Here is a 23,140-nt window from a genome sequence, read left to right as displayed (position 1 = left end):
TACTTGATCCTTTTTAGTCACAAAGGTCTTTCCAAAAAATATTTCAGGGTGAAGGTAGGGGCTAGAGGAAACAGCATGAAAAAGAAAAAGATGAACTTGAGTAGGAATAGTGCTGGGAAAAGACCTTGGAGCACCGTGGAAACGATGGCAAAGCAGCTGGCGCCGTATCAAGCGCACAGAGAGGCGTCAGGCAAGGGAAGGAGCCCGGGGCCAGGTCCCTGGCATTGCTGTGGAGCTGGTGCCTGAAGTGGGAGGAGAAAACCCTGTCCGTGCCTATGCAGTGGGGTTCCTGTATAAAACTGTTCGTTGCCTCCCTCCCAGCACTATCTCCTCTTAAACACTCTCCCTTTTAATAGAGCCCAACAGGTTTTATCAGCCACTGCCTTCTGTCCCCCGGGGAAGACAGCCACGTAAGTACCCTCCTCATTCCTGTTAATTTCCAACTGTTCATGGTTTGGGGACTAGTCTTACTAGCCCTCTCTAATTTTTGGTCTTTGTTTTTTTTTTTAAATGGGGGAAACAATGTTTCAAATTGTTGAGACTAAGTAGAAACAGTTCCAGCAAAGTCAGCGTTCTGGTAGACTAAAAAGCAATTTACCAAAGCCGTTAAGTTTCTCTCCAGAAGCTTCAGTGCAGTGTCTTTCGCATGATTTCTGAAGCAGAGCAGAAGGAGCACTTTAGCCCAATGTGGAAGGGGGTTTAATATAGCAAGGTGTCCACTTGACCTGCTAAACGACTGCTAAACAACTGTTGAGTTCATCAGTGCTGTACAGGAATTCCAGACTGTGCTCCTGAAATAACTGTGTAAAGTTGGAAATGTGTATCTAGATGACTCAAAAGAAAAAGGTGACTGGGTATGGTCTTCTCCAATTATGATTCTAAGGACCTTCTGCCGGTGCTGTCACGCATAAGGGAATTTGTAGAGAATGCCCATCAGGGAAACCAGGCAATCACAACTGAAGTCTGGAATTGGCCAGCTTCTTTGCAGCTGCCCTTTCTGGAATGTAGGATTCCCATCCCAAGGCTTCTAGGAGCTGTGTGTTCCAAGGAGGGACCTGCTTTAATCAGGAGATGGGAATACCTGACAGTAGTGTCTTTGTTTCTGATTACAGCTTTAAAGAAAACTGAGCACCTCCCACCACTTAACATCAAAAACTACTTAAAATAAAGATTATTGTAAGTATCAAATACATGTCAATACTGAAAATCTCTTTATTATGATGGAGCATGAATGTTTAAATACTTTCTTCTACATCTATGTCTAAAGCTTTGTGTTATTTTTTAAAATATTTGAAGCATAGAAAGTTGAAGACTTTTGGGGTCTCTCCAATTTCTAAAATATACTGACAATAGAATGAATTTTATTTCCTGTAATAAAATAGGGAATGTGAGTTCAATTGAAATCCTGATATTATAAGTGCTTTCTGACTCCTTCTGAAAGACTCATCAGGTGCAACTTCCAGAATATGCACAGGATGTTACTTTCAGCATACACGGGCCTTTCTGGGGGCATGTCTGATGCTGGAGGAGGCTCACTGTGAGGCCCCCAGAAATGTTTGTCAAAAGAGTCAATGCTTCTGGCAAATGCATAGGTGAAATTTGGGGACAGCAGAGCCCACCCCAAGACTGTTTCAAGGAGACCACGAGGACAGGCGGTGTACTGCCTCATCGAGCCCTAACGCCTACAGCACACGCTGGCACACAGAAGCTGTTCCCCGCACTGCTTGTTGACTTGAACAGAATCTTGGGCGGTACTAACATGCCTGAGCCCAGGCTGGAAGACAAAGAAACTCCACTTCCACGAGTCTGACTCTGCCTCCCCTTGGTAAGTGAACTTGGATGGGCCCCACTCTGGGCCTCAGTTTTCTCTTCTATAAAAGGAAGGATTGAACTATGTGGTCTCCAAAATCCCTTCTCTCTCTCAATCGTTTCCAACTTTGGACTCTAAGAAAATACTGATGTTGAGCTCAAGGATGTGGTTTTCCAAGACATGTGTGTGATTTTATTGGGGGGAGGGCAGCTAAGGGGAGGGGGGGGGAGGCAGACCCAGGGTGGGGGAAAGGCAGGCATGGGGGGAGGGTAGGCATCTCCACCAAGTGACTATGATGGTCAGCTTTTGTCCCTTTCCTTTTTTCTCTCATTCCCCTTTCACTCTCTCTCTCTCTTTCTTTTTTTAACACCGTATGAGAGCCCACCATTGGGTTTTTAAATGTTCTTTATCGAACGAAAGTATACATTATCCAACCCCCAGGCACAAACCAGGCAGATAGTTTACATGCATACACATGTGCACACAATTTTTTTTCCATAACATATCAGAAATATTTTCCACAATTGTGGCTTTCTCTAAGTCACATTAGTAGAGTGTTAAGTTTTCAAATTTCAGACCAAGCCAGTAGAAGAAGGTAAAAATAAATAAAATAAAATAAAAGGAGGGAGGGAGGGAAAAAGGAAATACCACACATACAACTTTTCTGGCATTTCTGAAGGAAGAATGATATCCTTAGATATCAAATTTTGAAACAACTGCCAGACTTGTTGACTTCAACTAAGAATTGTTTGTCATAAACAGTTGATTCCCAATATTTAATAATTCTTATTCAGATATAAGAAAAATGCCATTTAGCAGTCTCTCAGACTAGGTTTTTGCCATGCATAAAGTGTGGCTAGTATCTCATTACAGAGAAATAGAGCCTATGCCTTTCCCTCTTCTTCTCACATTTCATAAAGAACCACAAAGGCTGGGCCAACTTGAGTTGGTGTTGGTACCCAAGACGGAGCTCTCGTAGTTTGCCTGAAGCGTTTCTGAACCTGAATCCCATCCTCTTCCTCTGGAGCATGATCTGCTAACCTCCTGCCAGTGGAGAAACACAGCAGAACAAAATCTATGTCTGGTCTCTGAGCAGGATGGTTTGCCACCACTTTTCTCCAGCAAAGTAAAACCAACAGGTACTCGCCGTTCCCCCTGCCATCGGCAAACTCTTGGCTGACGGAGACGTCTGCAAGCCCTGCTAGAGGCTGCATCGCCTCTCCTGCCTCCCTCCATCTTTCATTCACCTGCTCATCCGTGCCAGGGCGCACACCTGTTGATTCACATATTTTTGCCCTTTGTCATGTACGGAGAGAAAGGAAGGATGAATGGACGGTCTTTGACTGGCGGTGCTGGTGACGCCCCTCATGGGCCTCTTTGGACGGACCGTTTTGGAAATAAAGCTGGGGAGGCAGCGCACAGAGGCTTCGCCTGGGGCAGCTCGGCCCTTCCCGACGGGCCGGAAGAACAGGTATGCTGCTTTCGAGCCTCTTCTGCCTCTGGGGAGCCTCGGCACCTGCACTCCAGCTGCTGGGCCTTTTCTGACTCGTGCCTGGGAGCGGGGGCAGCAAGCTCTGCTGAGTGGCGTGGCTGTGGGCTGGTAGGATGCACCGAGTCTGGGAGGTCACATGGCCCTCATCCTGAGGGTTTAGAGTCCACACTGCTGAGTTGTGGAGTGTTGACAGCTGTGGAAGAGTTAAGGAAAAAGCAGTCTAGGGTTAAAACTTACCCTGCTTCTGTTTTATTAGAATTTCTTCCTTTTATTTTATTGCCCACTCCTCTTAGTTGGGATTAAGTGTCCTACTTGTTCAGGATTGAGAAGTTTGAGCATCAGTGGAAGATTCTTGCTCCATATCCTTGTGACATCTTCTAGTTAGGATGTGTAGGTTCTAAAGTTCTCTAAAGAAACGCAAATATTCTAGCACGATAAAATTCTAAGAGATTACTGGTCTCTTGTAACTCGTTCTCATAACTAAAAGATGGAATAAGTGGCCAGAGCCCCAAGGAGCTCCAAGGGTTCTGCAGGGCAGATAAGAGTTCCTGGGGTCTCTGTGACAGCAGCAACCAACTGCAGAAGTCATTAGGAGACCCCTCTCTCTGGGGCATCTAACCCTAAAACCTATCCCAAGATGTGAATATTGGAGACACACATTACAATAAGCCTTCTCTATGTTGGGCTGTGGATTTAGACAAAAGTAGCTTAACTTTTATTTAACTTTTGGTGGTTGAGCCATTCAGGTTCCTAATCACGTCTGACCAGTTATATTATCTGGTTTCGTATCTGTATCTCCAAAATCTCTGAGGTGACGGAGTACTTAAAACCCTCTAAATAAATATATGCTGGAAATTTTGAGAATATGAATTTGTTTATTCTGGAATAGCCTTTAACCTAGTTGTTTCTGTGGTTGATAGGAAATGCCACTTTAATGCTTTCATTCGAAGCTGCCTCTTTAGAACTTGATGCCTTCACTTACAGAAACTCTAGGTGGTTATATCTTCAAGCTTTTTGTCATTGCCTGGGCTGAAGCCTGATGCCTCTCATAATTTGATGGCTTTGAAAGTGGATCACTGTAGCTGAGGAAGGGCCTTACCAAAGCAATATTTTCAGTTATGAGATTGAAAGAGAGAGATATCTGGAAATAAATGATAGCCATAATTTAGACAGATTATGAAATAAAAAGGCAAATTTTCATAATTGCTTACTTATTCAAACAATTTTACATGCTTAACTATGGGATCAGCTGAGCTCCATACGGACTTCATGTTGGTTCCTGACTGCCAACAATTTTCAATTTAAGAATTTCTTAATGCAAACATTCACTGGAAGACTCACAAATGATGACATCTAAACTTTTGCTGAGACAAAACGAATTTGGTTTGAAATACCTCCTATAAATAGCTTATACTTTGTGGAATGATTAATGGTTGACCATTGTTTAAAAAGGAGGATGGTTAGTTGGAAAGCAAAGTATTACAACTGAAGTGCAATTGTTACTCAATCAAAAAAATAGTTACCCACACTTAATTCCCATTTTGGGATTAACAGCTGCCAAAACGAGGGTCAGGATTGAAAGAAACATTGCTTAACTTTATTATCTGATAGTAGCTCTTTGTCAGCTGTGGTAAACGAAATAACGATGAAGCTAAAAGTAGCAGTGAGGAACCTGTGTTCACAGCCTGGCCACAGAGAGAAGATAAGCTGATTTATCTTTGTGGGCTTTGGGGATTTTCTTGGTCATGTCTCACGTAGCTGTGGTCTCAACATTCCCCAGTTGTGCCTTCTGGGTCTGATGGTTTTGGGGTTTCCTACTTCACACTTACCTACCTGTGCTCTGGGCTTTTCCTGCACATTCAACGTGGTTCTGCCAGTGTCCTTCTCCCATACCTACCTCTGGGATTACGCCATTGGAGTTCTTCCTCTGTGCTTGTCATCAGCACTCTGAAACATGCATTCTTTGTCTACAGGGTACTAGATTCCGGTGACGTTGGTGCTTCCCTGTTGCACACCTATCTTAAGAAGTGAATAGTCTCCCAGTAAACCCAAGGCACAGTTATGGCAATAGTATTTTCTTGAGGCACACTAACCATAATTATGCCCTGTACATTCTTGTATCATACGATCCTTATGATTGTTCGATATTCCAGGGCTCTGCCCAATTCCACCATCCTCAGTTTCAATGCTTTTGTGGAACGTCATTCTTGTCTGTTTAAGTACAATTTAAATAACAAATTCCAAAAATGATGTTTTTTACAACAGAATCTCAGATAGCATGTATTGTTAAAATTTTTCAAATATATCAAGATCTATTTCATAATATTTCAGAATAAATATAAATTTTTAATGCACAAATACCTTAATTGGCAAAAACATTTTTGGTTAATGTATTACAAAAATCAATAGGGCTCACTGGTCACCTAAGCATGTCCATTTTCTGATGGTTGTGGCTGAAAAATAATTCCATGGGGACCACTTAAAATGTATAATTTTAGATTGGCATTCCAGATTAAAAGACAGTAAGGCATTTGCTTGAAGGTATTAGCTATGCCTTCTCTTTTCTCTATAGAATTCATAGTATTTAATACAGGCCATGTGTAAATTAGGCACTCAAGAAGCATTTGATATAATACCTGATAAATATGCTACTTCAGAGTATTTTATATCATCCTCAAATTAACTGTATTAAAAATATTACATTATATAACAATGCTTTTTTCCTGTTAAGTAAAAAATTACCAGGACTAAGTAGCTCATCCACTGAAGTGCCACCAGCAAATATTCAAGTCATTAAAAGCACTGGGATACTTTGAACAAACATGTTACATGAGGGAAAAAATTGATGTAATATTTAAGTTCATTAAATGAAATGTTCCATTGACATTGAATTTAAAAATTTAGTAGTGTTTTTTACATATGACATATTGTCCTCCTAACATGTAAGCCATTAAAACATAGCATGTTTCAAATCAATACAGTAGTTAAAGATTCAGATTTTAGTAGTTTTCAATCTTCAAGACCAATAGCTTTAAACTATTTTGATTGGTTTTCTAAATTTTTCACAATATCTTTCAGATAATCTTCTTCTTTTAAAAAATACACATATAATTCTCTTTCCATCTGATGCAGATTATTAGCTGTCCAAATTTTTCTTTTTGCCTTCACATCAGCAAGAGTATCAGTAAAGAGATGATTCAGCTTACTCAGTTGAGATTGAACCTGATGAAACTGCTCTGTTAGCTCCTGATGACTAAGGAAAAGCTGATTTCCTCCTTGATACAAAGCATCACAAAGCATGTCCACACCATCATTCAGTTTGGACAGAATGTTCTTGAAGAGATGCTGCCAACTGGTCTTGTACTAAAGAAACATCCTGTTTCAATTTCTCAGCCCCTTCCTCGAAGTTACCATGGGTTCTAAATAATTCTTTTTTATTCTCTCCTTCAAAAAGTTGATAAAGCCTCTGAGTAGAATAATCCTTGATACCAACAGTATTTCTGCAGTTTATCTGCTGAGTTACTGATGGGTCTCTCTTAGCATTTTTAATTGCTGGGCTAGCACCATATTACTTTCACTAAGTTCTTTAACCAAATTTTCAGGTTGATGATAAAGGTCCCAAGGCTTTCTCAATTCAATTTCATATGATATCTGTACCGGTTTGTATATATTATGTCCCCCAGAAAAAGCCATATTATTGATGCAATCTTGTGGGGGCAGATGTATTAGTGTTGATTAGGTTGGAACATATTGATTGAGTGTTTCCATGGAGATGTGACTCAAACAACTGTGGGCAAGACCTTTGGATAATTTCCATGGAGGTGCTACTCACCCATTCAGGGTGGGTCTGAATTAAATCACTGGAGCCATATAAAAGAGCTGACAAACAGAAGGAACTCAGAGCAGCTTAGAGAGACATTTTGAAGACAGCTGTTGAGAGCTCACGCTAACATTTCGGGGAATGCCATTTTGAAACACAACCTGGGAGCAAGCAGACGCCAGCCACGTGCCTTCCCAGCTAACAGAGGTTTTCGGACACCATCGGCCATCCTCCAGTGAAGGTACCCTTCCCTTGAACACCTCATGGCCTTAAGACTGTAACTTTGTAACCAAATAAACCCCCTTTATGAAAGCCAATCCATTTCTGGCATTTTGCATAACAGCAGCATTAGCAAACTGGAACAATTTCTGTAACAATCAAATGATGCCTTTTACTTGATTAACTGATTTAAAACTAACTCTTGTCTTGGTGTATAACGGTCTTGTTTAGCAATGTGCAGATCAAAGTTTCCCTTTACAACTGGCATGTTCAACAATTGAGCATTCTCTTTTACCACAGCAGGCAAATTTTTGTCTTTTATATGAGTGATTTGTTCAAGTTGTAGAATCTCACATTCAAGCTAGAAGTTTTAGCATCCAAATTTTCTTTGCCAACAGCCTTGTTGGTTAGGCTATGAAGATTCTCCTCTGCCCATCTTATTCTTTGACTTCATACTCAAATTACTTGCTTTCAGTTGAATTAACTGATGTTGCACAGAAATGTAAGCAAACACCAGCCTGGCCATCAGTAGCTGCATCTTCTCAAGGATTTTTTGATTATCACAAATGGATGGTGTTTGTATATCTAATAGTTGAACGTTTTCTTCATTTGAACTTTCCACTACTTCATGCATACCTTGAAAGAACTGATTTTATGGTTATCACTTCTGTGCTTTGCTCTTTTGTCTTAGATATTTTTCCAAGGCAAATTGAGATTAAAAAACAAACAAACAAAACCAGTGGATTTGTCCCTTGCCCTAAATTAGAGTATGTGAAGAACATCATCAATTTTGCAGCCATCAGCCAGAGCCTGAAATTCATTACTGATTTTAGTATTCACACCATTTAGAAATTTTTGATTCTCCTTCAGCTTATTAGTGGCTGCTGATGCTTTACAATTTAACTCAGAGATTTGTGGCTAGCTACTGAAGCCATCAACTGGCATTTATTACACCACTGAAGTTTTAAGTTCTTGAATTTCTGCAGAGTTTGAATTTCATCCTCTAATTTCTCTAGCTCTTTGTCATCCAGGCTAGGTGTCCTCAAATCAGAAGCTTTACAGGTTTTAAGAACTGCATCCAGTGCTGCTTCTAGGATGGGCTTGCCTGATTTTTGAAGCGTGCTAAAAGCTTACAATTCTTTTACAGACAACACATTCCGTTCATTCACAGTCCCACAAAACCACTTGAAAAATGATGCATCTTCAATAGTCTCAAATAACCACTCAAAATCTCCATTAAGGATAAAAATATTGGTTATCCCAAGGCTGATAATGTTTCCACAAATTCATTTCCACAACTTATTTCTTGAACTAATTTTTGTAAGTTATACGGATTTACAATACTGACTTTAGAAAATAAATGTAAATATAAATAAAACTAATTTTATTAATCCATAGAGAAGGGAAAAAGTATTTTTAGAATCTATAATGATTTCTCCTGTGGGGAAAACAAGCAAGTATTGCACCACAAATAAATAAGATGATTGTATTTTTAAAAGAAAGACAGATAAAAATCACGTGATATTTGGGAACTAGCTAACTGAAAGGTGATTGTAGCTGAAATGTTTGATGAAGAGAAGGGAAAACATAATAAACAATTAGAATATTACTCAGTACACTGCAACAGTAATGAATACCTGCTTGACAAGGAAATTTTAATTTTTCCAAAAATAAATTGGTTTAAAATACATTCTGTTTTACAGAGCAGCAATTCAGTTTTTTTGTTTTGTTTTTGTTTTGTTTTTTAAATCCAGTTTTTAATTCAAGTAAATGGATCCAAACAAATCCAAGCCATCATATGGCTAAGCAGCCACTTTTGCTTGCTCATCTTATTTAAGAAAACAGAAATAAATATGACAAATTTTTTGAGGAAAAGAAAGTGGAGAGAGTCCACTTAATATTTACCTCGACTCCATTATCATCCACCTTACACATCGAGATACCATCAACATAGTACAGAGAAAACCAGGTTTCAGGTTCAAAAACTACCCTCAACTTTCTAAGTACCAAGGAACTAAGCAGTTATTAAGAACACACAATCAGAATTTACTGTTTTCAATAAACGCACTAGTGGATCCCCATGCTGACATAACTAAGTGATCATCTGTGACACTAGATTCATCTCAATGGACTCACCATACCCGGAACACACTTGGGACAGAATCTTAGGGAGGGGGATGGTGATTCCTTTATAACACCTACACACATTAATAAACACACATGCACAAAAAGCACCGCAGCAGCATTAAAACAAACTGCGCAAACACCAGAGCATGATCGGCTCGTGCCATTGCCTCCAGCCCTCTGTGGCTGTTTTTTTGTGCAAGTCTGACTTGGAGAGTATGAGTGAGGGGGGTAGAGGGGTCTTATTGGGCCGCCTCTACATACACAAACTGATTTTAAAAATGTCTTTTCTTTCAAACTTTTAAAAACAAAGAACCTCTTCTGTAAAATAAAAATTTGATTTAAAAAAGGCTGCTTGTCTTGCAAAGTACCTATTTGGTCAGCATTAGTGAGCAGGTCACTAATTTTGTAACCTGACTTCTCCCTCCTTCAATTAAGAGCATGAGGATGAAGCCCTTGATTGCAGCTCTTTCTAGATTATTTGATTCCATGTTCAAATAAACTTTCAGTCTTTTCCACTAGACTGAGCTTGTTGAGTGCAGCAATTTTATAGTTGCTCAATAAATGTTTATTGAACTAGAAAGTGAACTTTCTAAAATAAAGAGCAGAGCTCTCTCACTGTAGCATTAGATAACAATGACAAAAGTAAGGTAGGATTTGGGTTCAGGTAACAATCTTCATGATAGTATTTCAAGAGGAAAATGGGATCTTCTTAGTCTCGTGGGACATCGTGGTCCAGGTGAAGAGCCTTTAAACTCACCTTCTCTGGCTGCTGGGCACCAGGCTCAAGGTGGCCCAGTTGGAGTGTCCTGCATCAGGGGTTTTATGAGCTCTGTTCTCTCCTCAAGGAGCCAGAGGACGAGATGGCCATGGAGGACAGCCCCAGTGTTGTTAAAGTGGACCAGGGTGAAAACCAGGCTTCACTGTGTCGAGGGAAAAGGTGCTTCCCCAGGGCACTTGGCTACTTCACAGGCGATATGAAGGAATTTGCCGACTGGCTAAAAGGTATCTGTGCTTCCATCCTTTGGAGAGATGGGAGAAGCGGCTTTGGGGAGAACAGTTTGCTGGTCTTTCTATTTGTGTCTATAGTTACATCCCTCTAGCTTTTATCTATCTCTTTACTCCCCATTTTTCTCCTTTCCACCACCTAGTCTCCTACAAACCTCCAGTATTTTACTGGAGATAGTGTCAGGGCCAGGGAACTGCTCGTATTATAGGAAGGCACCGGGCTCTGCACTGTCATTTCAGTACTTAGTAACTGAAATTTTACTGTTGATTATTCATTCCTTTGGCTTAAGAGTGTGTACATAGATGCTTTCTGGAGCTTAGGTTCTAGTAGGGGCTGTGCAGTTTCAACATAAAGAAACTGGATGCTTCCAGGGAGCTGGGTGCCACTGAGGGGGGACAAAGAGTTCCCCCTCTTTGAGAAAAGCATAAAGGAACATCAAAGAGAAGTTTCACCTTCCTCACAGGTGACTTTACTCACGGTGGGCCTTGGGGCTGGGGAGGAGCATCATTTGCCTTGACCGCTTCCTTCACTCTGCCCATCTCGTTTCTTCCAGACAAACCTGTGGTGCTTCAGTTCATCAACTGGGTTTTCCGGGGCATATCCCAAGTGGTTTTCGTCAACAACCCCATCAGTGGAATCATGATTCTGGCGGGGCTTCTGGTCCAGAACCCCTGGTGGGCTCTCACTGGCTGTGTGGGCACCGTGTTCTCCACGCTGACCGCCCTGCTGCTCGGTCAGGACAGGTGAGTGTGCCCAGCCTGCTTGTCTCCCTCCTGAGATCCCGGGAGGCTCAGCACTGTTGCCGGCAGCAGTGATAAAGCCGCACCCTTCCCAGAGGAAACACCCTTTATTTTATAAAACTCTTTCTGTTTGCTTGAGTCAGAGGTCAGGGAATCATTTATAGTCTTTTGTTCATTGTGCCTGAATAAGCGGCCAGCCTGGATGATGCCAGATTCTCATGGCAGTGCACGGTAACCAGACAGTGCCAGATTTTCTTTAATGATTGATAAAGTTATGTGTCAGCAGCATTTTGTTTATTTGGTCAAGAATTCATATGAGCCCATGAAAAGTCTTAGCGGCTTAACAACCCTATTATCTTGCTTGCATGATTAGTTTAGCAAACTCATTCTTCCTCCAGTGCCAGGGTTAGCTCAGCTTCTACCGAGATGAATGAACATCAGTTCCAAGTCAGGGGGCTCTGATTAAGAAGCTTTGGTGTGTCGTCTGAAATATGGGTCGGGTTAAAAATCACACGTATTTCATAAGTTGATCTATCGTTGAATAACTAATGAGTTGAAAACTCCCACCAGGTAAGTAGATAGCTCTTGACTTACCAATTCCTTTGGGGAGGCTGTTGGTCTTTCAGGTGTCCAGAATCAAGGCATAATCACCAGTGGATGGACATTACCCACTGTGCTCTTGTAACACTTCCTGAAAATTGCCTGGGGGCGATGAGGACTGGGAGGAGAGTCAGCAAAGCTACCCTTTCCCATCAAGTCCAAGGACCCTTATTTGCTCCTATTTCATATCATTAGTTAAACTTTATTCTAATACACACCAAGAAATGTTCTTTCCAGTTTGGAGGTGTAGACTAGAATTGTGCCATATTGCCTATTCCTGCATCATTTTGCTCCAATGAAATTTGATCCCATTTTCCTTATCGGGTATTGCTTAGGAGACAAGTCACATTTACATGTGTTAGTTTTCAAATCTCTTTTTCCTCTCCTCAGTCTTAAAGGACCACATTAAAATGACAATATTCTATTTTAAGTGAATGCACATCTTCCAGTTGCTTTAACTGTGGCATTTCACACAGTGTGCAAGTTGCCTTTAAGTTGCAATGGAGCCAACTCAAGCTTTAAATCTCCAACACTGTTGTTGAGAGGACTGGTCTTTGAACAGCTCTTCAATGTCATCAGACACAGCCCTAATTTCTGGAAGACATTGCCACTATCTAGGTTAAACCAAAACAAAGTACATGTCGGGAAGGATTATTTAAGGGAGGCCAAGTATGTCTGACAGGGATTCCCACCTCATGCTCTTCCCCATTACACTGTTTTCTCCTGTCCCTAGTGAAAAGCAAGCCAAGAAGAAACTCTTCCACCCCACACTATCTCGTGGAAGTGTGCCTCCCTGCTGCCTTCACCTCCCTATCAGGACGCAACTCCCCCTCAGGGCTTGCCTTCGTCCTCACCCACACACTTCCCCATCTTCACACCCCCAGGGCCCCACAGAGATCATCCTCAAGTGCCAAGCTCTTGGGAAGCTGACTTGTGCCCTTCATGGCTGCCAGAGCTTGCCAGCTCCCAGAGCACTGGGGGGCTGCTTGGGGCTGAGTGTCCAGACCTGGCTGGTCAGCCTTGCGGCTTCCTCTACAGCAATCACTCCATTTCTCATCAGGGCTTCTAGCTCTCAATTATGAAATGGGAACCACGTGGGCCACGAGTAGACCCCTACCCATAGGAAAACCTTCAGAAGTGAGGTTCAATGCCGAGAAGCAAAAAGGGACCTAAGAAAGAAATAGATGTTAAATATGCACTAACTTAAAATAGAGTACCTTCGCCATGTAAAAGAAAAGCAATTTGTTTTCCTTTGGAAATGAAAATACATTTCCTTGGAAATGTATGTTTGGAGAAACCAAAATAGAACAACAGGGAGATGGGGTGTGTGCTAAGTTGGAAGATGAGTGTTTATAGGGTCAAAGACACTATGAAAGTGAATTTATATTTTAGGAGTGTTAGATCTCTTGCCAAGAAATTAGACTTAGGAAACAGTTTCATATGCTAAAAGCTCTATTCAAGTCAGAGATCCTTAATGCTTTAAAAGAAATAATAATAACATTTGGAAGGAAAGGCCAAAAGGAAGCCAAACACATTGCCTTGCTAATGGAGGCGGGCATTCTACCTTTTGGTATGATACCTCTGAGGATGGGGTGTGGGGAGGTTGTTATATATACACATTTGTATTTGTCTATGTATATTTTATTTTTTCATGTTGTATTAGTGTTTGTATGATGCTTATATAGACTTTGAAACAAATTTCCAAATATAATCTTGTTTTCTAATGTGAAAATGATCTGGAAGTTATGGTCTCATTTATATGCAAGGCTATTCAAAGTCCACCCAGGAAATGTGCACGTGGTCCTCTTCCCACAGGTCAGCAATAGCAGCGGGGCTCCACGGCTACAATGCCACCCTGCTGGGGATACTCATGGCTGTCTTTTCAGACAAGGGAAACTACTTCTGGTGGCTCTTACTCCCTGTATCTGCCATGTCCATGACTTGGTAAGTTGTACCTGGTTTTCAAAACGTCTTTTAAAAATTTTAGATTAGGGTTACAGCTACAGGAAACAGAAATAACCACTTAAAATGTGTAATTTCCTTACAACCAGCTATTGGCCTTCCATCTGATCCCCCTACCATGTCCACCAAGACCTGCCCTTCCAGGAGAGGTTCTCAACCAGGGCTGCTCCTTGATATCTCCTGAGGAGCACAGAGACACACTCATGCCTGTGGTCCCTGAAGCCTCCCAAGATTCTGGTCTCTGGGGTGTTGCCAGGACACTGGGATTTGTTAAAAATACTCCCTAAGTGATTCTAAGTACAGGCAAAGTTGAGTGTCACACCCTACATCAATGGTTTTCAAACTTGGACTTGTATCGGATCACCTGAAGGGCTTGTTCAACTGCAGTTCGCTGGGCCCCACCCTCCAGAGTCTCTGATTTAGTGGGACTGGGGTGGGGAGTGCCTAGCATTTGTATTTCTAACAAATTCCCAGGTGTTCCTGGTGCTGCTGATCCAGGGACCCCACTTTAAGAACCACTGTGCCTGTGGGAACTCCCCTTACCCTCCTGCCCCCTTCAAAAAACAAAACTTTTATTGACTTCAATTCCTTTTTTAAAAAACCTGAATCCTTCCAACTAGTTCCTATTTGTTGACACAGTCTTAAGTCCTTTTTCTGGAAGCAAACATTCCTTTCTTACCATAGTACATTGAGAATATAAGATAATAGTAGCCACAATAATAAGTACAACCCAGCGTGGACAGTGTGGGAGGGAGGGCACCCACCCTAGCCACACCCACAGGTGTGTGGAGGAGGAGCCCTCTCCTCAGGGGGAGACTTCGCACCTGCTCAAAGAACAGACCCCCTGCAGGCAGCCTGGGCCAGAGGCCCTTGCTCCCCACACCTCCCACTATCCAGGAGCTCAGGTGTTCTGATCTGAAAATGATGGCTGCTTGGTGGGGTCAACAGGTGAGAGCCACATGAGGGGCCCAGGGACCACATGACCCAGTGCCCCCAGCATACAGATAAGGAAACTGAGGGCAGGTGCCTTGCCCAAGGGCCCACCATCAATCAACAGCTCCTGGATTTAAACACCTCCCCCCACGCCCCAGTTGAACCAGTTTAAGGTTTTTCCTCCAACCCATGCCACCCGCACCCTCCCTTGGACGATTGTTTCTCTTTTCCAAAATTAGATAAAACCCATGGAAATGATATGGCCAAATCCAGGTTACCTCAGGTGGGGAGTATGATCAATTAGTGTTACATAGGGGTCTTTAACTGGGTAGATAATATTTTCATGTCTTAAATATTTCAAAAACATTTTTAAAAACTAGATTCATAACTCACTCTGAGCAACCCCAGAGTAAAATTTTTCAAAAGCCAAATAAGCTGAGAGTTGACTTTTTACTTTATATAAGAACTATTCTCTCTATCCCATGACTTAAGAATTATTCTCTCTAGAACAGGATTTATCCCAGGTGTTTTGCTGTGGCACATTTCCCTGCACACAGCACTTTAGGGACATAGGTGTAGATGAGAAAAAGTCTCTCCATCGCACAGAGATTTGGTTTGACTCTCTGGCTTGTCACCTGCCTGTTCTGTTCTGTTTTTTTTTTTTTAAGCCCGGTTTTCTCGAGTGCCCTGAGCTCCATGTTCAGCAATTGGGACCTCCCTGTCTTCACCCTGCCTTTCAACATGGCGTTGTCAATGTACCTCTCTGCCACCGGACATTACAATCCATTTTTTCCAAGCAAACTGGTCACACCTGTAGCTTTTGTTTCCAATGTCACCTGGTATGACCTCAGTGCTCCGGAGGTAAGGGTCACACCCACTCTGACTGGGGTTGTGGAAGACGCTTAAAGTCCTCTTGGTTAATTGTTCATGGGTATTCGACTCTCACAGACACTCAGCTCTAGGTCTACTCAGTTTCTTCCTTTCTTCCTTCATCTTGCCATCTAAAGATAAAACATTTATTCTGTTCCAAGGCTTTGGGGTCTGAGGGATTTTTTAATGACAGCTGGGTTAAAGCTAACTTTCCCCCCATCTTTACCTAGAAACCTTCAGTGCTAACCCGAGAGGGTAGCTCTGCTGGAAGTCGGGCCCTCTATTGGAAACTTGGCGCAGGCCTGGTGGATGTGATAGGGCCAGCCCTCGAGGCAGAAGGCTTCCTGCCTGGGGTCGAGTCTTCCATGATCTGCAGCCACCAATTAAAAAAAAACAGCTGCTTCCTCTTTGCGCCCATTAGAGACCTTCTCTCTCCTGCTTTTTCTTTTGGTGGATCTCATACACCATACATGTACAATCCATTCAGGGTTCTCAGGCTTTGGTAAACATTGGAATCACCTGGGAGGCTTAAAAATGCCACTACAGGTTCCACCTCAGAACTCCCACATCATAATATCTGGGTGTGGGTTCTAAGGACCTATATTAACAAGCCCCCCAAATAATTCTGATGTGGGTCAGAGTTTGAGAACCACCGTACCGTTAGACACCGTGCATCTTTTTTATAGATGTGCATAGGGAGAGCACATAAGAAACTGGGTAGCCCAAATCAAATTCCAACTGTTCCTGTTGGTATTTATTTAATGAATCTGTTTAAGTTTTTTTGATTATTGAGAACAAGAGAACACTTGAAATCAGAAGAAAACTGAAGAAACCTTACGTTTTTAGTATGCACAAGACTGGCTCTCCCACTATCAGGTTGTGAAATACCCTTTGCTGTCCTCTTTGCTGAGTGATCAAAATACATGAGGAGCTCAAGTAGCCTTTTCTTTGGTTTCTTGCCAAGAAAATGAATGGGGGCATTTGGAAAGAACACCAAAGAAAAATCAAAGATTTATTAGAACTACCCATAAAAAGTAATATTATAAAGTCATGTTATATCAATCTAGAACTGCACTGTCTAATTTAGTAGCCACTAGCCCCATGTGACATTTAAATGTAAATTAACTAAATTTAAATAAAATGTAAAATTCAGTTTCTCAGTTGTACTAGCCACATTTCAGGTGCTCAGTAGCCACATATGCACAGATAGAGAACATTCCATCGTCACAGAAAGCTCTATTGGATAGCGCTGATCTGGGGAAGAGGCATGTCCTTCTCTTCCCTCTGAACTACCAGCCCCCGAGAGGCACACTTATTTCGCATCTCACCTTCCTCCCTACCTTCAGGGCTACCTGGGAGATAGTTCTGCAGTCTAGTTCTTCTGTTCTCTAGTTGTAAGATAAAAGCCCTGCAGTTTTTGCCTATTTCAAGTTTCCCGGTCCAGTGGAAGCAGGAAATGTACCGAGGACATGAAGATCCAGCAGAGGCTGAATTCTTAGGGTTAATGCAAACTCCCGGGATGATCCTGTGAGCTGAACAGGGACCAAGCCAGCATTTGGAAACCAAGGCTACATCCAGTCTAATGCTTGAAGGGAGAGGACCCTCATATGAAAGCTGGGACCCCTCTATTAGGGGCATTGCCTCTAGAAGGTCCTTGTCAAAAGATACACATATGACATAGAAAAGGTATTGGGAGCGGGATGGGAACCTGGGGAAGGCATTGTTAAGTAAATGGCCTTGGTCAGAAAGGAACTGTCCTGGCCCTATCAGAGATTTTATTATTATAAAGAATTATCATTTGTTAGTTTGAGTCAAACCCTGTGTTTTCCTGAGAGCTGCCATTCTGTGAGCACACTAGCTGAAATCAGACCTCAGCCAGATAACGAAGTGTGACATTCACATGCATTTTTGGGTTTTGAAGCCTGATTGACCATTAATGTCTGGAATAAGCTAAGGATATCTTGACTTAAATCAATACATGTTCTAGTCAACAGCAGAAGCGTAAATATAGACCTAATCCATGAAGTTGTCAGTAATTGCTTTTGAATTGTGGGCAAAATGACCCAGTTTTGGATCTCTGGCCTCAGCATTAACAACTGAATTGCATGATAGTGATATTTCTATTGAACATAGGGATGCACTGATTTAATGACCTGGGCATTGATAGTTGAAAGCAAAAGGAAGTGTAGGATGCAGTCCCTACCATCCTCACTGAGGCACACGGTAAATCCCAAAGATACCACAAGACCAACACAAGTATCGGAGCAAGCAGTAGAGCCAGTGAGTGCAGGAGTCTCGAGAAGGCAAGCTGAGTGTGCAACAGGGAAGGGCTGCTGTATCTCTGGGGATAAAGGAGATGAATGACTGGGGTTTTTCTGTGGTTAGAGAGAAAGGATTAAAAAAATCAGTACCACTGATCTTGAAAGATACACAAAATCTAAAATTACATTTATGTGTCTGTGGGCGTCCTGTGGGTTTCAGTTTTTTAGTGTTTGTTTAAGTAATCTTTTTTTTTTTTAATGTAACCTTGTTTAGTAACCTTGTTTTTTTTTTTTTTTAATTGCTTCGACAGTTGTTAAAATCTCTGCCAGTGGGTGTTAGTCAGATTTTTGGCTGTGACAACCCGTGGACAGGGGGCATTTTCCTGTGCGCCATTCTCCTCTCCTCCCCCATCATGTGCCTGCACGCTGCCATCGGGTCGCTGGTGGGGATAGCAGCAGGTAAGCATGAGACGCATTATGTAATGTTGAGCACCCCCTTCGTCCTGTGCATTGTCTTGGGTACTTTTTAACACTCCAAACCTTTCTTGAGGTCTCTGCTTCCAAAGGACTCTTGGGGTGCTTTTCCAGGGACCCCTTCAGAACATCCTGCTGTCAGTCCCCAGCTCTGACCCCTCCTGTCTCACCTAACAGGGCTTAGTCTTTCTGCTCCGTTTGAGGACATCTACTCTGGACTTTGGGGTTTTAACAGCTCCCTGGCCTGCATTGCAGTTGGAGGAATGTTCATGGCACTGACTTGGCAAACCCACCTCCTGGCTCTTGCCTGCGGTGAGTAACTCGTGCAAGGGCATGGGTATGGGGTGTGAGGAGGGGTTGTGAGGGAATAGAAGGGGCAATGCTCATGACCGTGGGTCAAGGACAAATTGTAAAAAGGGCAGCGTGAGAACTTATGCTGGGGCTCTAGTTTGGACCACCCTCCTCCTCCAACCCCTGCTATCTAAGTGTGTGACAGGCAGGTGACTTCCCCTCTCTGGGAGTACTGAAGTCTTCTCTGCGTATCTCACTAGTTATTGTGAAGACAAGAGAACCTGTTGAATTGTACTGAACATTCTACAGTATGTATTGGTGGTAGGGTGGGTGGAAACTTGGATTTGTCCTGTGTCCTTCATACTGATTATTTGCATTGGGTGGGATGACATGTGGTCCTTTGCGAGCAGCAGAATCACCTGGAGGGATTGTTAAAACACAGATCCCCAGCCAGGCCACACTTTCTGGTTCAGTGGGATGGAGGTGTGGATGGAGGAAGGAATTTGCATCTCTAAGAAGCTCCCAGGTGGTGCTGACACTGCTGCTCCAGGGACCACACTTTGAGAACAGCTGCAGTAATCCTTTCTAGCCCCCAGTATTCTAGTCAGACCCAGCCCCTGAGATCCCTACTCCATCCCTCTCATTTTCCTGTTAGGTTACTGAGGCCAGAGCAGTTACACCCTGTGCTAAAGGGCATTCAGAAAGTGAAGGGTAAATCCAAACTGAGAACTCACCTTTGCCAACGCCCTCCAGCCGCTTACAGAAGGGGAGGCTGATTCACCTGTAGCCTCTGGCTGTCCCTAAATCACAACTGTAAAAGGATTTGCCAGAATGAAAGGAAGGACACTCCATACAGGACAAAGCAGGGGAAGGGATGGGGGAATAGAAGAATGTGGAGAATTATTTCTAATCTGATGGAGATATTTATCTAGAGTCCTTTTATCACCAGATTAATCACGGGTCAAGCAGGATTTAAAGTGGATTTTAAGTGGATTCCTACATTGGACAGGAGGTGGGATGGGACCAAGGATTTCTAAGGCCTTGTTCCATTTCGATTTTCTGATGCTATAGCAAAGATTTCAAGACTTGGGTTGCTGTGACGTTGCCATTTACATGTCATTTTGTCAAATTACTCATGTGACTCAGCTATTTCATCTGATTACCCTGCTCATTCTCCCATATTTGTTCACAAGCTTAGGGCAAAGAGAAGGCTATGAACAGATTATGTGGCCAACTAACCTCAGCTGAGTTAGAATCTTTTATCCTACAACCTACCAGTTTTATTCTGAGATGGGTTTTGGGTGTCACCACTTGTGCAAACCTTCATTTTTCTATGTTGGCATATAGAAGCAAATATGTATTAAACACTCACGATTCAAACTGACAGTACTAGGAGGAGCTAGATGTCTAGAAGCTTTAGCTCTGATATGGTTCCTGTGTACAGAGAGCATTAGAATGCAGGGCAGAAGCCAGGTAAGTAAGAAAGGGAAACCATGCAATGTTTGGGGCAAAACAAGGAGAAATCTATAGTACAAGATTCTGTGGGGGAACGTTACAGGTCAGAATCATCAAGAAGCATGTCTTGGAGAAAACGGCTTTTCTATAACCCCTAAAAATTGAGAGGAGGAATTCTGTGTGGTAGAGAGGGTGGTATGGGCCAAGGTAGGGACCGCCTGAGCAAATCCTTAAAGAAAAGCAAGGTTTTGTTACAAGAGTTGTTAAATGAGGATTTGAGAGGGATGAAGCCAAACATGTTTGCAGATGTGTTCCCCCAAAGAGGGAATATCTTTGTTCTTTTATTAGAGCAATAGTACAGGCTTATTGTGGGAAAAAAATTTCAATCAATGTGGAAGATACAAAGCAGACAGTGAAAAATACTCCATCCAACTTCCTAGCTATAACATTTCTAAAAACATAAATGGAATCTGTCATGGCCCAAGAGGGTGTTTGTAGCCAAAGGACTAAAGAAAGTACCGGACATGTTCTGAGACATGAGCTTTTATTTTGGGGCTTACCTACAGGGTAGGAAGTCGGTCACGTTGCCCTGAATTCAGGAGCTTCTCTGAATGGATTCAGGAGCTGCTCTGAATAGTGGTGGATTCAGAGCTCAACGTGAAGACACTCTGCACTTTGGGGGAGCTGAACAAGCTGGTTATAAGGGCTCCACATTCCAATGGATATGAGAGCATAAGGCGGGAGCGGGGGGAGGGTCTTGCAACGTAGGGAGGAATTGATTGTAATCAACAGGGAAGAGAGGAGGATTATAGGTTATCTTGTAGATAACAGTATCTCAGGGAGTTTCAGTGAGGAGGTAGTTATAGATTACATTTAGCACTGGAGGCCTGATTTTACAAGAATAGGTCAAACATTAACTGTCCTAGGTCAAGCAAGATGCTCTGTGCAGTCTTCAAGGCACTTGGGGAATGCCCTGGGCCCAGGGCTCCCACAGAATCAGATTACATACCCAGCATCCTGGTATCTGCTTCTCTCAGGTTCAAGCATTGAGTTAATCCTGTTCCACAGTTCATGATACACTGCCCCCTCAGTCTGTGCAAGGCTATTCTCTGGTTTTTCTTTTAGTCCCCTGTATCTCCTGTCACCACTTCCATTATCCTTGACCCAAAACAGCCACTTTAACATGCTAACTATATGCCCCTAGATGTGTGTGTACCCTTAGGGAAAATAAAGTATTTTATATGTGAGGATTCACTACTTTTCATGAAAACTCTTAAATATATAAAAAAGTGATAGTTTAATAAGCAACCAAATCATCATTTGGATTTAATCATTGCTTACATTTTGCCTAATTGCCTTCATTTTTCTTTTGCTCAAGTATTTTAAAGTCAATTAGAAACATCATAACATTTCATCTCCTAAATATCTATACCTTAAAAAATAAGGATTTTTGCCTAAATAACCACAATACCCTTACTACACTGATCTAAATTAAAAACACTTTGTGAATATCATCTAAAAACAGTCTATATTTAAATGTCCCCACCTGCCCAAACATGTCTTTTATACTCTTTGCTCAAACCAGGATTCATTAAAAACTGCCAGTTTCATTTGATGGCTATGTCTTTCAAATCTTTTTAATCTAGAAGAGGTCCCTGCCTCGCCATGACACTGATTTATTAAAGACACAAAGCCACTTATAATATATAAATGTCTTACTTTATGGATTCATCTGATTGATCCCTCTTGATATCATTTGACTTTGACTGCGAGTTAGCTCTAAAGGCTTGATTGAAATTAAGCACTTTTGGCAAGGATCTGCCTAGATAGATAGTGCTGTGTTCCAGAGGGTGTAGAACCTCTGCTGGTGAAGGCAGTGGCGATAGCCAGTTGTAGGTCCTTTATTTAACCAGCCCTCTCTTGCTGGGGAAATTTAAATTGCTTCCAATTAGGAGCTTTTACAAACAATGCTGCAGGGAACACTTTTATAGAAACATCCCTGTGTACTTTGTACAAATACTTCTATAAGATCAGTTTCTAGAAACAGAATTGATGGGTCAAAGGTAATGCCAATTCTAATTTTAATGGATGCCAACATTCATCTGCAAATATGCCATACCCATTTCCACTGCCACCAAGAGTGTGTGAGGGTACCTGTTTCATTCACTCTATCAGTCTGTACCCACTATCAGTCTTTTTCACCTTTGGGCATGAATTTTTTTAATTAAATTCAGTTTTATAGGAATATATTCACATACCATACAATCTTCAATAGTATGCAATCAGCTGTTCACAGTATGATCATATAGTTATACATTCATCACCACAATCTATTTCTGAACATTTTCCTTGCATCAGAAAGAATCAGAATAAGAATAAAAAATAAAAGTAAAAAAGAACACCTAAACCATCCCCCCATCCCACCCTATTTTTCATTTAGTTTTTGTCCCCATTTTTCTACTCATCCATCCATACACTAGATAAAGGGAGTGTGATCCACAAGGTTTTCACAATCACACTGTCACCCCTTGTAATCTACATTATTATACAATTGTCTTCAGGGGTCCAGATTACTGGGTTGGAGTTTGATAGTTTCAAGTATTTACTTCTAACTATTCCAGTACATTAAAACCTAAGAGGTGTTATCTACATAGTGCATAAGAATGTCCACCAGAGTGACCTCTCGACTCCATTTGAATTCTCTCAGCCACTGAAACTATTTAGTCTCATTTTGCATCCCCCTTTTGGTGAAGAAGATATTCTCAATCCCACGATGCCAGGTCCAGACTCATCCCCGGGAGTCATATCCTGTGTTGCCAGGAAGACTTACACCCCTGGGAGTCAGGTCCCATGTAAGGGGGAGGGCAGTGAGATCACCTGCTGAGGTGGCTCAGTTAGAGAGACAGAGAGAGGGCCACATCTGAGCAACAAAGAGGTACTCAGAGGGAGACTCTTAGGCACAATTACATGCAAGTTTAGCCTCTCCTTTGCAGTAACAAGCTTCATAAGAGCAAGTCCATGATAGAGGGCTCAGCACATCAAACTGCCAGTCCCAATGTTTGTGACGACATCAACACCAG

General features: G+C 42.1%; 1 protein-coding gene and 1 pseudogene across 8 annotated transcripts in view; one reads left to right on the top strand and one right to left on the bottom strand.

The window, feature by feature from the left end:
- The first annotated feature begins 235 nt into the window (after positions 1 to 235).
- Positions 236 to 23,140, top strand: part of SLC14A1 (solute carrier family 14 member 1 (Kidd blood group)) — a 29,310-nt gene continuing 6,405 nt past the window's right edge. Inside the window, exons 1-10 of one of the 8 annotated variants that reach the window (XM_037805523.1) lie at positions 236 to 410; positions 1,113 to 1,176; positions 1,593 to 1,825; positions 3,130 to 3,281; positions 10,314 to 10,470; positions 11,028 to 11,217; positions 13,630 to 13,758; positions 15,378 to 15,570; positions 18,152 to 18,299; positions 18,492 to 18,626. In XM_037805523.1, the coding sequence (XP_037661451.1) occupies positions 3,135 to 3,281; positions 10,314 to 10,470; positions 11,028 to 11,217; positions 13,630 to 13,758; positions 15,378 to 15,570; positions 18,152 to 18,299; positions 18,492 to 18,626 (1,099 nt within the window). In that variant the 5' untranslated portion in view covers positions 236 to 410; positions 1,113 to 1,176; positions 1,593 to 1,825; positions 3,130 to 3,134. Of the gene's footprint in view, positions 411 to 1,112; positions 1,177 to 1,382; positions 1,826 to 2,115; positions 3,282 to 7,112; positions 7,364 to 10,313; positions 10,471 to 11,027; positions 11,218 to 13,629; positions 13,759 to 15,377; positions 15,571 to 18,151; positions 18,300 to 18,491; positions 18,627 to 23,140 lie in introns of those variants that run through there. The other 7 variants (XM_037805522.1, XM_037805519.1, XM_037805520.1 and 4 more) reach the window with 7 other exon arrangements.
- Positions 7,431 to 8,505, bottom strand: LOC119511098 (annotated as a pseudogene).

The sequence above is a fragment of the Choloepus didactylus genome, chromosome 16, assembly GCF_015220235.1.
Source record: "Choloepus didactylus isolate mChoDid1 chromosome 16, mChoDid1.pri, whole genome shotgun sequence".
Taxonomy (NCBI): Eukaryota; Metazoa; Chordata; class Mammalia; order Pilosa; family Megalonychidae; genus Choloepus; species Choloepus didactylus.
Note: the sequence above shows the minus strand (reverse complement) of the source record. Positions and strands in the feature narration are given on the sequence as shown.